The sequence below is a fragment of the Lethenteron reissneri genome, chromosome 41, assembly GCF_015708825.2.
Source record: "Lethenteron reissneri isolate LAM-NWPU_2019-01 chromosome 41, ASM1570882v1, whole genome shotgun sequence".
NCBI classification, from domain to species: Eukaryota; Metazoa; Chordata; class Hyperoartia; order Petromyzontiformes; family Petromyzontidae; genus Lethenteron; species Lethenteron reissneri.
In genome coordinates, this window is record NC_083819.1 from 5,704,056 (window position 1) to 5,721,247 (window position 17,192).

At 42.8% G+C, this 17,192-nt stretch overlaps 2 protein-coding genes across 2 annotated transcripts; both read right to left on the minus strand.

Annotated features, from left to right (window-relative positions):
• Nucleotides 1-1,253: 1,253 nt before the first annotated feature.
• LOC133352641 (ubiquitin carboxyl-terminal hydrolase 17-like protein 6) lies at nucleotides 1,254-4,171 on the minus strand. The gene is made up of 6 exons (XM_061568410.1): nucleotides 4,105-4,171; nucleotides 3,480-3,553; nucleotides 3,253-3,361; nucleotides 2,714-2,857; nucleotides 2,123-2,223; nucleotides 1,254-1,864 (listed from the first exon to the last, which is right to left on the minus strand). The coding sequence occupies exons 1-6, from the start codon at nucleotides 4,165-4,167 to the stop codon at nucleotides 1,657-1,659; spliced, it is 699 nt and encodes a 232-aa protein (XP_061424394.1). The 5' UTR covers nucleotides 4,168-4,171; the 3' UTR covers nucleotides 1,254-1,656.
• A 1,458-nt stretch (nucleotides 4,172-5,629) lies between these two features.
• LOC133352642 (Fanconi anemia group M protein-like) lies at nucleotides 5,630-16,130 on the minus strand. The gene is made up of 6 exons (XM_061568411.1): nucleotides 16,042-16,130; nucleotides 14,957-15,129; nucleotides 14,350-14,427; nucleotides 13,343-13,501; nucleotides 6,677-6,751; nucleotides 5,630-5,697 (listed from the first exon to the last, which is right to left on the minus strand). Exons 1-6 carry the CDS (start codon nucleotides 16,097-16,099, stop codon nucleotides 5,686-5,688), a joined length of 555 nt encoding a protein of 184 aa, XP_061424395.1. The 5' UTR covers nucleotides 16,100-16,130; the 3' UTR covers nucleotides 5,630-5,685.
• Between the last annotated feature and the right edge of the window lie 1,062 nt (nucleotides 16,131-17,192).

Below are 17,192 nucleotides of genomic sequence, written 5' to 3' on the forward strand. Positions count from 1 at the left end.
GTCCCCAGCGCGCAAGTTCCTGCTCGTGAAATTTCGATTTAAAGCTTTCGTGACTGCAGGGATTCATCTTCTTGGTTCTTTCGGTAAAGTCACGTAGAAGGGAAATAATAAAATAATAAAAATAAAACAATAAAATAATTCTCACGACGTTTTGGCCACAACGACAGACCTGTTCTTCACCTGAGGACAGCTGCTTGCGTTGTGGCCGAAACGTCGTGAGAATTATTATTTATGTTTTATTTTATTATTTCCCTTCTACGTGACTTTACCGAAAGAACCAAGAAGATGAATTCCTGCTCGTGGTGGGGGACCAGCGTCGAGGACTCGCTTTAAGAGTGCTTCTTTCCGCTGAACAGCTCCCTTCCCATATTCTTAGGTTTTTTTTCGGTACGCAACATGTAGCTTCAGATAATTTCGGTCCAACAAAAAACAGACGGTTACTTATATGACAGTCACATGATAGACAATGTTGGGACAAACAAAATCTTTCTGTTAACTCTTATAAGAATATTTATTTATACAGCAGGAATCCGATGAGTCGGGTCAGGTCAGAATGATACAACAACAAATAATACAAAAACTTGACAGTGAAAAGTATAGCAAATATTTACAAATAAAACGAAACTATTTTTTATCTTATCAGGTAAAGCCACTGAGCTATGAGCTTCTCATTCAGGAGCAACTTGGCAACAAATGATAGCTTAATAAACTGGTTTATCTTACAGAAATTTTTACAGCAAAATAATCTAAATAATCTAAACAAATGTTTGTAAAAGTTATCCCATCATATCAGATGTTTATATATTTCCTTCCTTCTGAGAAACCTAGACCATTATGGCTCACTAGGTGGGTTAGGGATGAAAACTAAGTACAGGCAGTCCCCGGATTATAGGGATGAAAACTAAATACACTGTGAATGAACATTTGTAAGTGAATGCTTTCTGTTAACAATTAATGTTAAAATGTTTAATGGTATTAATAAACATTTGGATACAGTATATGTTCCATTAGTTTAATTATGGGTAGTGTTAGGGTAGATATTCGATTAAATAAAATAACACTGGTCAACAAAAAAAAAAATTGTGGCCTGGACTAATTTCAGGGTGCTGATTCCAAATCTGATCTCAGATTTGCTCTATCACATGAGATGTGATAGAGCAAAGCATACCCCATTTTCATTGATTTTACCCAAAATTAACTCTTGTCACTTATGATTTCAAGTTGTTGCGAGTCAGGGACTGCTTTAGTGTTAAAATATGGTGCTGTATTTTTAGGATAGTGTGTTTTATAATATAATTTTATGTAGATATCCACATTTATTTAATATTTTTCTTATGCAGTTTTTATTGAAAATGCAATATTTAATATCTCAAAAACCTGATGTGATAGACAAGAACTTAAAACCGTTGGAATACCTTATGCCAGAAAAAGTGTGTTGACCAGTGTAATCGTAGGAAGTGCAGAGCGTATATACAGACATATGCTACAGGCAGTGATACACAACGTATCACAACGCGATACAGTAATGAGAGAAAACAGTACGGGAGGCACAACTATATCTGGCTATGGGATTTTATCTGGATTTTGGGGGGAAATTGTTGAGAACCTAACGCTTCCATAATCCGGGGATTGCCTGTAAGGAGGGAGCATCTGATATCAGGCTAAATTTCTAAGTCTCCAACGTGTCTTCTTAGGTGGGCGTGTGTCTGTGTGCAGTGTGTCTCCGGGTTGTGTCCTTTCTTCCTTGAGTGTCCTTCCTTGTGTAGTCTGAGCACTTGTGAGCTCTCCTTGTGTCCCTGATGCCACCCAGTTTGAAGACTGTGGGTCCTCGATGTCCACTGGGATGGCATTCTGCTCTGGTGACCTACACATAGCACACATCATCACCATCAAATTTATTCCACTGGCCAACAGGGCACCACAGAAAACTGCCTGTCATTGAAACTACCTAGAAAAATAAATTGCACCGAAAATGGCTGCTAACTCACGTGGTAACCACCTTCAAAATATAATTGTGGCCCGAGTAAGAGTGTACACAACACTGTCAGATAACACTGTTTGACTTAGGGTAAATAGATCGAGGTTTTATGGTTTCTGAAAATACATCATGAGTACAACTTACTTCGTATAGAAGAGGATGTAGGCCTGGTCTTCAAAAACTTCTGCATTGGTGACTGGCATCACGTCAGTATCGTCCATTCTGAACCAGCTGCCATTGCTGACCTGAAGAAAAAATACATCCACACTTGTTAAATTACGATCAATACCCAATTGTACCAGACTAATTTAAAAGTCAGCCATAGTGACAGATCATGAAAGCGGAATGTTATATGGAAGTTAACACGTGTACTCATATGCTTTGTGTGTGTGTATGTATGATCATAGTGGGGAACAGTAGCGTAGCGGTTAGCACATTGCACTACGAACCCGGCAACCAGAGGTCGATTCCCGCTTAAGACTAACAGCAGTGACGATTATCTCAACCGGTCCTGAGCCTCGTTCCCTCGGTCCACTCAGCCTCAAATGAGTATATGGTGCAATATGTAAACATTACCACTCAGGGGACAAAGGCGGCCGGGCGTGGTGCTGGCCACCCACCCCCTTCCTGTGTTGTTCTGGCTTTGACAGGTGCTCATGAACAGCACTTGCACCAACAGTCGAGTAAGGCTCTTTGGGGGATATTTGTTTTTTTGTTTATCATGCACAACATCACCTTGTTGTAGGAGTAGTAGTGGCCGCTATTGGTGGTGGTCCCGTGGTGCACAATCACTGAGTAGAGCGAATACAGTTCTGGCTCGTGCACAACCTGATTGGACATGAACGGCCGTATGTCGAGTTCTTCAGTGAAGAGGAAATCCTACAAGGGATGAGGGAGGAGACAGTGGTGGGCCAAGCATTAAAAGAGAGGAAAATATGGTGCTAGCTAAGCAGGGGCAGAAGAGGGGAGCAAATGAACGTATTGGCGGTACACTGGTGCACCGGATAAAAAAAGCACATTTTTCACAATAATTATATATTTTCCTGCGATTCGCAACCCATTTCAGAAAATATTGTGGGGTGCGTCAAAATAATTTCTCGTGATCTCAAAGCAGTCGGAAGATGAGTGTCAGTTCACATTTAGATTTTATACTGTTTAATGAGGACCGGTGTGTCATGCTTTACCGGTGTACTGCCAATACGTCCAAATGACAAAACGTTGAATACAAATATATTTGAATATCAGATGCATTCTGCGCAGAAAGTAAAATTCACCTTGTCGATTTTGTCGCCAAACTCATCGTATCGCTTAATGGTGATGATAAGCACATTGGGCACCACGTTTAGGCTCACTCTCTTTGTAGATTTCCCCACGCACGAGCACCTGTTCGCCAGACAATAGCACGTTAGTTTACGACCGAGATGCGTGTTTGATCACACACTGTATAAATGGGGATATACACGAACGTTTCAAGGTGCACGATGGAAGATTGCATACTCACATTCCACATCTGTATTCTGCAAGAGTCTCGGTCTTTGTGAATTCATGAAAAGCCATCACCAGATCTAGGGATTTCTGTCAATGACACAAAAATGGCAAATTATTACTTTGAATAGAAATTAATAAACCATGAGCTAAGTTAAGTTCAAGTTCATTTATTAGGTATAGCCCTGTGAGCAATTCGGCTCTTGAATCGGGTGCAACCGCAACAAACAAAAAACAAAAACATGAACAAAAAAAACATCTTAAAATGAATATGTACTAAGTGCAAACAGACAATCCAAGAAAAGACAGCAAAATATTGCAGGAAAAAAACACCGTACACCAACGCTGTGTGCAAAAATCCCAGTGGGATGCAAGTCAAACAACCAACAACAACCACAAGACAACTTAGATTAAGGCCCTCAGTCTAACTCTGTACTACAACAAACAAACATGGCTAAACCAATACACTTTTCGAAATCACCAAAATAAAGCCATGAAACCAATGAAACAGTGATCACAGGAACTGACGGAATTTTCACAATAAATGGCATAAGTGGCTCTGCTGTCAACTGGTTGTGGTACATAAATATAATGAATGACAAAAACAATCGACATCAGGCTGTAGCCTTCCCAATTCTTACGTTGATATTAAGAGAGATGTCCAGGCAGGCGTCCAACGTGTCTGAGATGCTGAAGCACTGCATGCACTCAACTGTGAAAACACAAGTGCACACATATTGGAGATTAATATTACTACTGCATATTGCATAATCCTCATCAAAAGTATTCACATGTTAACTGGCTAATATCATGAACATCTTCAGATACCACCAACCCAGATGCAACTATATTTGTTAAATAAAAATATATTTGATGAAAACTGTAACGGTTATTAAACACCAAAAACGTTATGAACTTATTCATCTTCTTTGTTCTTTCGGTAAAGTCACGTAACTTTACCGAAAGAACCAAGAAGATGAATCCCTGCAGTCACGAAAGCTTTACATCGAAATATGAACTTATTGTTGATACTGTGTTGGCAGTGGTGCCCTAGCACAAATCACAGGTAATCAACACATTTGTCAATAGCACTGCCTTACAAGGAAACACATGCAATTGGTGACGTTTTCAGAAGTGATCCTTATTCATAGCACAGAAACAGAAAGATAGGGTTGATACGAGTTGGAGACTGCACTGTACACCATGGGGCCTGATGAGCAATTACATTTCAATTTTTTTCCTGATGAACACTTTTTAAAGTGGCACACATAATAAACACGTGCAATCTAGTTCCATATTCGGCGTCTTACTAACTTGTGTAGTCAACGATGATCACACTCAGGATTGTCTGGTAATAATACAACGTTTCCATGACGATTAATTAACGGAAACTACAAAACACCGCTCACTGCCACCGGCACGATGGCTCCGCCCTCACTGTCCAAAATGGCGGAAAGAAATTGGCTCCGCCCCTTTTACCTTGAGGACCTGAGGATCTATATTGTCAACATGTGTATGATGACATCAACTAATTTGTGTCCAATGTTAAAGTTTAAAATGTTGGCAGATTGCACGTTGGGTAGCCTCGTTAAAGCGTGGTCGAAGAAATCACTATTAGCACAATCCAGTTGTTCGTATAGTTGATATAACACCCTTTAACCAAGATAACTACACGGGAAAGGGAGTAGAGTCAATTATATAATTCTAGATTTGAAGCTTTCGTGACTGCAAGGATTCATATTCTTAGGTTTTTTCGGTAAAGTCACGTAGGTAAAAAAATGTAATTAATAAAAGTAAAATAAAAATCACGACGTTTCGGAGGCAACACAAGCTTCCGTCTTCAGGTGGAACCGTCACAGAATGATTGCTGTATCAAGTTACTTTCATTAATTTTAATTTTTTTACCTACGTGACTTTACCGAAAAAACCTAAGAATATCAATTATATAACTTGTAAACAATGAAAGAGAAACTGGAAAGGGAATGCATATTTTGTGCATGTATGCTTATGTCCTTGTGTACGTGTTTTTACATCTACATATGTGCTCGTTGTTTAACAGAGAATATAAGGTTGATTGCGAGAGTTTGCATAGCCCAGTATGGATTGTGACATTGGTTGAAATCACTCCTTAAAGGGTTGATGTTTAGAAAGGAGCACAGTACTTGCCTCTCGATTTCAGGTACCCCCTGAAGATCTGGTGGATCAATGTAGGGGTCTCCATGTTAATACCGAGCCTGAAAACACAACGCGCAATGACACCACACGGTAACTACAGAGGCAATGTCTTTACCAGATGAACACTCGGAAGAGTTACGTATTTTTCGCTCCTAGTATTAACTCGCTGCAGTGGCAATATCGTAACTACCTCACCTGGTATACAGGTCATGGGTTTGATCCCAATCCTGACGCCTGTAAATTTGCAGTTTGCATTTACTCCCTGTGGTCGCGTGGATTTTTTTGTATACGAGCCCACCGATTTTCCCCTCCACATTTAAAAAAAACATGCGCTTAGAGTATTTGGTTTATAAAAATTTCACGTGATAAGTCACTTCGTTGAGCTATCATATATGGCCAAGTCGCTCCTGTAAAAGAGCTATCTAGCTCAGTGGGCCTCACCTGGTAAAATCAAAATAATTTAATGATAAAAGTGTAAGTCACAGTCTCCAAATAACATAAAGAATTCATCCAGTTGGCTGAGCGATAATGTGAGCATCTCACAAACGGAAAGTTACCAGTTCAAATCATGATGATTGGGGGTTTACTCATCATCCGTCTGAGGTCAATGTACTGGGTACCCCGTTGTGGGGCAGTCAATAGTGGTTGTCCTAAATTTTGACTTAAAACTTTCGTGACTGCAGGAAATCATATTTTTTGGTTCTTTCTGTAAAGTAACGTAGATAGAAACATTTTTCATTAAAATAAAGTGAATACAAATATGAATAATAAAATATCAAATAAAATTAAAATAATAATAAAACTACAAAAACACACTAATGTAGACAGCAGCCTGGTTCTTAATCAGAGTGAGTGTACTGGCAGTCTATAGTGTAGACTGTAGCCTGGTTCTTAACCTTGGTGAGTGTACTGGCAGTCTAAAATGTAGACTCTAGCCTGGTTGTCCTACGGACAAATATTTTTTCTGAACAACCCAGGCATCCATGTGCTGGTATTGTGCAAATATTTATGGAGTTTGCTGGGGCATGCATTACTTACTGCCTTTGGTTGAAGAGGCAGGATTGGTGCAGAGCATCTATCACGTAACCCAGAAACACATGTGCATCCTCCTGCCTGCCAAAACACAGGTCCTCGCCGATGTCTGTGTGAAAATGGACAGAGGTCACACATGATGTGGTCACACAGTTGCTGGCACAGTTAGGATATAGCTTATGAAGTCCCTCAGCAACTAAACCGGCTCCAGATTCTTGAGAAATATTGTGGAATCTGGTGCATATGACTTTAACAGATATTTTCACGTAAACCTTTTCAAGAAAAGGAAGAGCATATTGACAGATTTGTGGGTTAATCACAGAACTGGGTGTGGCTGGCAATGTTTAGAACGAGCATCAACAGAGGAATGCTAGACCGGAAGAACATCCGATGCATTGGAGTTGTAATCTCAGTGCTGACCAAAACTAGTAATTTTCTATTCGATATTGTATACAAAAACTGATTCAAACTGCCCTTTCAGGGGATCTTGAGATGACAGAAGTTTCAACGTCAAAGACACTTGGGAATTGTGCTGGAACTTACGTTTGAAATTGCGAACTATCTCGATGGGATTGATGGCCGTGCCCCGATTCATGAAGGCGTTGAAGACGTGTTTCTCCAACAGACACATCATGCAAAACTCAGTCTGTTTGCCTGTGAAGTGGGGCAGGGGTGGCACACAGTGACAATGCAAACCAATCGCACACATAGCCCAGCTGCGCACAGTCAGGTAATCTACACAAAACGCGATTGTAGCTCGTCTCGAATGTAAAATATCTGGGAGAACTCACAGTTCCATGAGTGATCGCCGTAAAGCAAAAAGTTTGCCAGCGGCGCCGTGTATGTGAGGCCCTGCAGGCTGGCATTCACGAAACACGTATTTCCGAGGTTCTTAAGCCCAGCACCCTCATGTAGATCCTCCTGCCACTTGAGAACCGAGGTGTCTGTCGCAGATGTGATGAATTCTGAAGATGGAATGCTGTCCTCGTCTGCACACATTACAAGATGGAAACACATACTTGACACTCACAGAACATCTGAGGGGAATGGTTTGAAAATTGCGTGTCTTAGCCTGTACGCGTGCGGGCATATTTTTTTGTGGTGCTGTTAGGTAGACAATCCTCTTCACCAGCTGGCGAGATGCAAATGTATTAATGTCTTTGAAGTGTTCAGCACTAGTAATCAGAATTGCCTGAAGAGCATCTTCAGCCTGTAAGTTTTACATTGACAGCAATGGCGAGACAGCCACTGACGAGATATCAAAGTGTACGTATGTGTGCACGTTGAACTTCTTTCACACCGTGCGTAGCCAACCATACTAATCAGAGGAACAGGGTCACGCTGGCACACACTTACCTCTCGCGTTAGGTTTGTTCAGCCCAGCCTTGCTGACGTAAGACACGGCGGATGGAACGGTGATGTATTGGATCCTCAGCCCCTTGTCATTTGCTGTTGACACCATGGGGGTCGATGTGGATGCCTCATCCTTGACGACGATAATGGAGATGGTGTCCCTTTCTGCCCATTGAACACTTTTGGTCTTCTTCTCCTACGGTAACGGTAAAAGCAGCCTTAAGTCATGCATACGCATCGCCACTACACTGCAGCATTACTCAAATTGCTAAGTGCAGATTCGTATTTCGAACAATGTTGCTAAATATTAAACAACATGGCAAGCCAATCTAATAATGGAGACTCTGCTTTGTTTTCAGATTCCTAGGGTCTATCCTTGTGTCCAAAGAAGTTGGACAAAAACATACTCCATGTCTAAATTCACATTGTGATATTCTGAAGATGTTACGTTAAAAAGATGCACGTGATATCACTCGAGCGCAAATACAGACCCATATGAACACACATACCCACACGGGAATACATCCCTTCATACACCCTCCCCATCCTTGCAGTGCGTGAAATTGGAAATAATTTTTTTTTACTCTATTCATGTAACGGTTAGCAATCTGGTGTTGTCATACGGAATTTGGTGCTTCAATTTCCTGGCATGTCAGTAGAAATACATCCTTCCCACCTTTATTCACCAAGCAGTAAAAATGGGGAGACCACAGTTAGTCGATGGACAAGCCATGTGTGTTGTGGGATCAGGTGTGGGTGCTCCCACATTTTCCAAGGTGTTTGGTGGGCGTAGATAGGTGAGAGTTTCCTCTCGTGCAAACCCAACCGCGAGCAATCGTATGAGCAGACTAGTTCAAGGCTGCACCTTTACGTGTCGACTGGTCTTCTTTGCAAGTGTTGCAACGTAAACTTAAATAAATTTATACCTACATTTTATCAATACTGATCTATAATACAGGTTTTTTTTCTTGTTAGTTCGCGTAAATATATTAATGTGTCGTTAAACCAGCCACCACCCAACACTGCCAACGAGTAAGGTTTGTCATGTAAACAGAACGTGGCCAATTCGTCACTAGTACAGCACACCGGTGTGTTGGAGAGCAAGGCCACAACATTTACAATCTGAATACGACGTTTCGCCAGTAATTACAACGAGCTTCATAAGGCGACAGTCAGATCTGTGGAGAAATCCACCTGTTTTGTTCGTTAAATAGAGGCGTAGATGTGGTGACAACACTTGTGTGCTCTCGTGTTGTCACCACAAACGTGATACTCAGATTGTAAATGTTGTGGCTTGGCTCTCCAACGCACCGGTGTGCTGTACTAGTTACTAATTGGCATGTTCTGTTTATGTAACAACCCTTACTAATTGGCTGTGTCGGGTGGTGGCGGGTTTAACGACACATTTATATATTTATGCCATTTAACTCAAAATAAAAAAGAGGAAAAAATAAGGGAAAAAACGGTATCATGGATGATTATGGTCGCGAAAGCATTAATGATAATTACATTTTGCCAAATCACCTGCTGTGATTTATCCTCCCTCTTTGCTGCTCCTACAGCCTCTCTTACCTGAGTCCTATCATCTGCAATGCTTTCATCAGATGATGTCTCCTCACCAATCTTCCACGCACCTCCGAGCAGCACGTTTGCCTAGGCACGGTGCGAAAGAAGTTCAACATACATCATGACTTTAAACTGGTGTTGCAGCTTTCCAAAGACTCGAAAGAGGGCTGCCTTTTTTATCCTCACTTCTTGACTCAAACTGTTGTTGAAACTTTCAACAACGTGAGCCTGAATTTTGATTTAAAGCTTTCGTGACTGCAGGGATTCATATTCTTGGTTCTTTCGGTAAAGTCACGTAGAAGAGAAATAATAAAATTATACAAATATCAAACAAACAAAATTTTCACGACGTTTCGACTGCAACGCGAGCCTGCTTTATGTCGGCTTTAGGGTCACACTCTGTGGGAACATTATCACTTTCAACAACGTGAGCCTGCTTTATGTCGGCTTTCGGGTCACACTCTGTGGGAACATTATCACTTTCAACAACGTGAGCCTGCTTTATGTCGGCTTTCGGGTCACACTCTGTGGGAACATTATCACTTTCAACAACGTGAGCCTGCTTTATGTCGGCTTTCGGGTCACACTCTGAGAAGATTATCACTTGGCTCAACGTCGTGTTTTAGGTAGTTAGTACGAGTTTTAAATTAATGTAGTGCTTCAGGCTTACCCTGTCCATATATAGGTAAACCAAATCAACCTCTGAACTGATATGTTTCGCTCTCCAAAAAAAAAAGTTATTAGCACAGACTCTGTTAGATGTGCCCAGTCACCCGCTATGATTTATCTCACTCTCTGCAGCTCTTACTGCCCTTACCTTAGTCAGATCATTTTCCTTGTGTCCATCGATTGATGCCTCCTCACTCGTTGACGTTAAATTGGAATTGCAGCTCTGAAAAACGCTCTCTCTGGAGCTGCAACGGCCGCCCACCAGACTCGGAAGAGGAGTGTCCGGTGAGGTCCTAGCAGAGCTATCCTCATCATCAGAACTGCTTCGGCAACAGCAGCAGCATATTCTTTTGAAAAACTTTCCGAAAAATTTCCTTACACCTCTCTTCATGATGGCCATGCCTCCAATGTGCCAGAGCACCTAAACTTTTCCTAAAATGTTATCTTGCGAACGCCAGAGAGCAAGTGAAGACACGTCTGCTTTCCAAGGTATCCGTAGAGCAACTGTGAGAAATCACTCCACGCATCACCGACAGGATGTGACGTCACAACCAGACTGCAGTGACGTTACAATGACACCTTACTACGAGTGTCACGTGACGTCACAGACTCCCGACTACGCCGACGACACACAACTAACTGCATTTGTTGCTCAAATAGCTTTCCTTGGTGTTAATTAACAGAGCTATTGCATGCCTGCATTACACGTGTAACATCACACAGCCCACTGTATGCGTTAGGCTTCACTTGCCATTAAACACCAGAATCAACTCGAGCAAGAATTCCATCCTGGCAGGGAGTACACCTTACTTTCTATTACAGGTTTTCCAAAATTCCACTTTTATTAATATACTCCCCGTTTAAAGACAATTTAAATTGTTCTGCACTTGTGACACGATCATCAATCAACGATGTCTGATGGCAACACACCTGCTCAAGCTCTGGGATAACAGGCACGTGATGGCATCAGTGCTTGTCCACTTTGCTCTAATTAGTGTATTTTCTAATCTTCACAGAACGTATTTAATTACTCGTTGAGGTTTAATGAGCTCACCTGCCTCGATTTGTGGCCAATTCTTGCAGATACGAGTCACAACACTTGCTTCATGTGCAGTGATATCAATGTGAATTAAAGTGCGATGTTACCAATTACGTCCCATTTTGACTGGAGAGGATCAATGGGCGGGGTTTGAGAATCTGAGACGGTAAAATCTCGAATGTTCATAACATCTACAGAGGTGAGGGCTTTGCCTGCTTCAGTGCCACACATCGAGGGAAGAGAATGTCGCGGCTCAATGTCTTTTTTTCAAGTATTTATCGCGGTGTTTAAATTAATGCAGTGCTTCAGGCTGGCCCTGTTGAAATGTAGCTAACCCAATTCAATCTCCGATCAAAAATGTTTCGGGATTCAAAAACAAGATACAGATTATTTATTTTTCTTACTTATTAGCACAGACTGTTATATGTCCCATACTTCAGTAGTACAGCTTAATAACGACCGTTCATGCGTATCCCATTACATTTGGATTCACAAGCATTGACTTAAGTCCGTGAAAAAGAGGCTTGTCGTTTAGTGATTTAATTCACGAACTTTTAAATTACTTTCCGCGAGCAACAACAACAACAACAACGACGCCATGGCCAGGTGTTTGGAGAACTCTCGCTCCGACGCGTCTCCCAGGGCGGTCCGATTCTGGGTGGGCTCTCCAAAGCCTCTGTCGCCCGTGGTTGAGATCCTGGAGCAAGAGGATTTAGCGGCGGACCACAGCGTTGCGACTCGAGCGCACGTGCACACAACAGGCGCCTTGAAAGGGGCTCCCGTGGTGAAGGGAGGTGTCCGTTTGGCTCGTGGAGGCTCGCTGCAGTCTCCTCCGCCTTTGGAACGAGCCAAGGAGGCCCCATTGGAAGAAGACGGATTCGGGAGACGTGTCGTTCGGCCGTTCAAGTTCCAAGGAATATGCGATGTTGTTGATGGTGACGGTGATGATGATGATGATGGCAGAAGTGGTGATGAAGAAGACGGCGTCAATGTTCGTGGCAATGATGTTGACGGTGGTGATGGTGACGACATTGATTTTGCCGACAAAAACAGAAATGTTGCAGAGTTTGAAAGAAATCGCAATGGTGAAGGTGGTGACGATGGTGGTGGTGGAAATCATGGTGGTGTTGGTGATGACGAGCTCCGCGACAATAGCGTTCATTCCGGCGAGTGCGACAACGGCAACAATGTCGTCTTTTTGAATGTATGTAAAACAAGAAGAGCGTGTCAGATTTTACCGCTCAAGTCGGGAACTAGCGCAAATGTCGTCCACTATGGCAGTGAATAAAACAGCACCACAGGCACAGAATCAGTGCCTTGAATCCGTCAACGGGGCACCCGGTTTTGTATCTCTGCGAGTTTAATGTGCAGCACATATGGGTGCCCCATCTATCACGATATTGAGACAATAAAACTGACAGTAGCTTGGGTTTTCACACTATGTGTACGACTCACATGACACATACACGAGATCCGGTTTTAGGCATGTCGACATCACCAGACGCGTCTCCACATCAGATGCATCTACCTAGCGTCGCCATCACACTGGGCATCTTGTAGTTCCCTGGCTCTCGATTGTTTTGCTTGGCCAGTATGCGTACGTTTGATGTATTTAAATGTGATCCTCCGACTGCGAGAGAAATAAATGTACGTAAACGTGAACGAAATGCAGCGTCTTAATTCTATGTCTCATGAGTACGTTTTTCTGGAGGACATCATTGTGCCCGAAAGGGGGAAAAGAAGAGTTAGGATGTGTGTGAAATACGAGGATCTGTCTGGATTTGTTTGCAAAATGTGGTTGCCAGAAACTTCACCTACACCCATAAACGAAACCACATCCCTTCAGTGCACTGATCCTTCCACTGGGTCCCAACTCCAATCCTGAATCCATTTCAAGATCGCACTCACCATCTTCAGGAGCCCCCGGCCCATCTCTCCCTACTCAACTCACTCTACTCCCATCGACGTATTCTCCCCTACAGAAAATTCAAGGGGGCCTTACATTGAAGAATACTGCATTAGAGGCACGATCGTGGGGGCTGTACCTTGAGATACTGCACCCTGATGGCCGACAGCTCCTCGTCCGGCTCCACCACGATCTTCTCGACGACGCGTTCGTGCGAGTAGGGCAGGATGTCGGGGGAGTCCTCAGAGCGCAGCTCCACACGCGAGATCAAGAGGTTGTTTAGAACCTGCTGAACAGACTGCGGCACCGCAAAGAGATAACGGCGGAATTGGATGGTTGGAATTACGAGTGGCAATTATTTGCAAGCCACTATTCACCCGAAAAATGCATTAAATATTCCATCAGTCATCATCATCATCACAAATAAAACTAAATTAACACGCTGTGTTAATAAAAAAACAAAGGAAAATTTACTTAACTAATCCTGCTACTAGTTGTTAATCCGAACACAGGAAGGTATAAACGAGCCTCATCATGCAATAAGCCGGTTTTTGACTTTGTAAGTCTCAGCAGTGCGCCGCTTGTTAACCAACAACACTGCTGGGGTGTCCTGGGTTATCGGCAAGAACTGACCATTACCAACAGACAATCAATTCACAGCTATCATCATCACCATCATAATCAGTCCCTTTAGTCAGGGTCGTGGGGGCGCCAGTGACGCAACCCTACCGATTTAAGCAGTAGGCTGCCAATTGTTAAACCGTTTTACTGCAAATATATTTTAAAAGCAAAAAATACTACAGTAATTGTATTTATGTTATGAAGAAGTAGAATAAACTTTGCCAAAGTAGTATGTGGTAAAATGGTCTTATCGAATCAGTAGAGCTGGCACGTATGTAATGATGCTTTAGTAATCAACACCTTCCACCTATTGCAGTCATTTGCGATCTGCACAACATCCATCATCAATTTCCCTGTCCAAGACACGGCGTTCATCATCCAGCTGCTCCTCGGCCGACCTCTCTGTCCTGGTACCCTTCAACCGGGACCTGCAGGATTGTGTTAGAAAGTCCCTCTGGTGTTCAAGTGAGAGCAGAACCAACAGTCGACAAAAGCATGTGTCCCAGTGGGGTGGGGGAGGCTCACCTGCCGATCACTTCCAGGCGTCGCGCTCAGAGCAAGGACGCGGAACTGGCGTGAATAGCCGACGAGCTGATTCACCACCTGCCATGGACACCGAGTACAGCGCACATGTGTTAACGAACCAGCAGAGTCGGGAAATCTAAGGTAATCATAACGTTTTTTTTAAGCGAGCGAAAGGCAGTTTTACAACAGTACAATTTGGATTCATGTAGTAACTAGCATGCAGAGGGTACAGTCTTTTTGTCAATCTACTGCTGAATGAGGACCTCCCTACGCTGTATACGCGTCATGCAGGTGAAACGACCGTACTTCACCATGATGATCAATATGAGTTTCTGAAGGCGAACAGCATGTTAGGGGCATTGTAAATTACATCGGATTTTGGTCTGCTGAAAACATAGCCCCACAGCAACCTACAATACCACGTTAATGCATGATGGTCACCGATCCAAGCACCATCCAGGCTCATCCCCGCTTAGTGTCGAAAATCTAACGAGACTGAGCAAATTCCAGGAGATTTTTTTCACAGGCACGGGATCAAAAAGTTAAAAGCTACTCACGATGCCGTATAAACCAACATTAAGGATGAGCTCCGATAATGGGACCTAACCTGGCAATAAGAGTAGTTTCCCATCGCTTTGTGGGCTTCATCGACGACCAAGCACTTGACGGCCGCCGCAGGGCAAGCTTCACTGCAGAGGTCGTTCTTCATCACGTGCGGAGTCAAGAAGAAGAGCCGCTTCTTCGCCCAGATGGCCTGGCGGTTTGAAGCCATGGTACTGCCTGCCAAGGAAAAGCGTGCAAGGAAAATGACACATTGGGGGACCTTTTTTGGCAGTATCAATGTATTCAAAATAACAATAGGTTTTACCCGTTCTGGCAATAGAACAGGTGTTAACATGTTGAAACACCAAATACTGTAGAAACCTTTTGCAAGGAATCAAGTCGACATTAACCACGCGTACATGTGGTGAACATGCAAACTGATAATCAAATGACATCAGTTGTAGATTTTACATACACATCCTGTATCAGCAGCCACGATCTATATCCAGCACAACTATACCCACCATTATTACCAACACCCCAATTACCACAAAGACCACCACTCCGAAAACCTTCATCAAAATTACCATCATTACTGGTACCTCCACCACAAAAAACCCCGCTCCCCAAGTTTGTTGTTGCAATCTTGATTTGAAGCTTTCGTGACTGCAGGAATCCATACTCTTTGGTTCTTTAGGTAAAGTCACGTATGTATAAAATATTTTATTTTATGTTGTTGCAGCTTGCCGACCCCCCCTACTGGACATCTGTGAAAAGAGTTTCATAGCTCATCGGATTCCTCCAGTCTAGACAAAAAATTTCCGATTCTGAACCACTCAATAATTTTCGATTTAAAGCTTTCGTGAGTGCAGGGATTCATCTTCTTGGTTCTTTCGGTAAAGTCACGTAGAAGGGAAGTAGAAGGGAAGTAATAAAATAATAAAAATAAAACATAATTAAATAATTCTCACGACGTTTCGGCCACAACGCAAGCAGCCGTCCTCAGGTGAAGAACAGGTCTGTCGAGAAGACAGAGTCTGAATGACAACCCCAGGCTTGGAGTGTCTTTTTAAGCTGGGTAATTATCATCCCAACCAACCACCGCCACCACCATCGAAGCAATCCACACACACACAACATAATAATCACCCGTCATCTCCGCCATGTGCTCCTGTGAGATGCCCATCACGTTGTGACATGCCTCCATCTGCTGTGCCACCAGCGGTTTGGTGGGAGCCATGAAGAGGATCTTGCCGGACGGGTACCACTTTATATGTACATTAATAATACAAACAACATTTAAGAATTTGCTTTGAAATATGTTGCACACTCGAAATGAAGGGCGTGGGCAGGTGCTCCAAATCGAGGGCAGACACATTTATTGTGGTTAATAGCAATCTTGTGAAGAACAGCACCGTCACTCTGTAAAATGCAACAGCACGTGTGTTACAAACAGCATTTCTCCTGAGTCGCCATTAACCATGTGACTGGTTTACACGTGCGGTTGTTCATTAACAGTTTTCTCATAAGCATCACCTACTCTTCCAACCCAGCCAACTATGGTAGCTCTATCCACTACTCCAGTAGCTCCGAACAATACACAGGTTGCCACGGCCAATACTCTGGTAACCCCGCCCAATACTCGGGGAGCCATACTACTCGGGTAGCTCCAACAACTACTGCGGCAGCTCTTTCTTTTGATGATATAATACGTTGAGTATGTGGCCAGAACGTTAACACCAGGGCCATTATGCCAATCATCACATATGTGGAGACATTGAGACAGACTTTGTAAAACAACTGATTGTCCTGACCAAATAAAGAAGTGTTGGTAGCTTTGCTAATTTATATTAACTGGAAAAATTGCAATGATCCCTGTCTGATTGGCAATGCGCCGTCTGGGGGACCAGCATAACAAACATGTGAAGGCCTCAATGAATGCCCACTGGCACTAATTGGTGTATTTTGTAATCCTCAGTAAAGTGTTAAATTAATTCTTGAAGCGTATCCAGCTCACCTGACTGCAATTCACATTTCTACACGGATGTTTTTGTCCAGTTGCCCAAGATATACTCGTTCAAATATTTGCTTCAGGTGTATAATTTATATATTTGTCTTCTGTTAAAAAACACAACATATACATACACAAATACTAAGCTATTGTGAAAGGCCGGCGTTCCGTTTATCCATTTGTCCGTTAAAATTATAAGAGCCTTTCAGAAGTCCTGAATCAAAAAGTTATCGAAAGTGGGGGTAAATAGTTGATCTAAAAGGTTTTCAAAAATTGTTGACCCCCCCCT

Coding starts and splice junctions, on each gene's coding strand:
- LOC133352642 (XM_061568411.1), bottom strand. CDS start 16,099: ATGGAGGCATGTCACAACGTGATGGGCATCTCACAGGAGCACATGGCG. Junction 15,130..16,041: donor GCACATGGCGGAGATGACGG/GTGATTATTATG, acceptor TTTCCTTGGCAG/GCAGTACCATGGCTTCAAAC. Junction 14,428..14,956: donor GAAACTACTCTTATTGCCAG/GTTAGGTCCCAT, acceptor TGTCCATGGCAG/GTGGTGAATCAGCTCGTCGG.
- LOC133352641 (XM_061568410.1), bottom strand. CDS start 4,167: ATGCAGTGCTTCAGCATCTCAGACACGTTGGACGCCTGCCTGGACATC. Junction 2,858..3,252: donor TTGGCGACAAAATCGACAAG/GTGAATTTTACT, acceptor CATCCCTTGTAG/GATTTCCTCTTCACTGAAGA. Junction 1,865..2,122: donor TACATCCTCTTCTATACGAA/GTAAGTTGTACT, acceptor TGCTATGTGTAG/GTCACCAGAGCAGAATGCCA.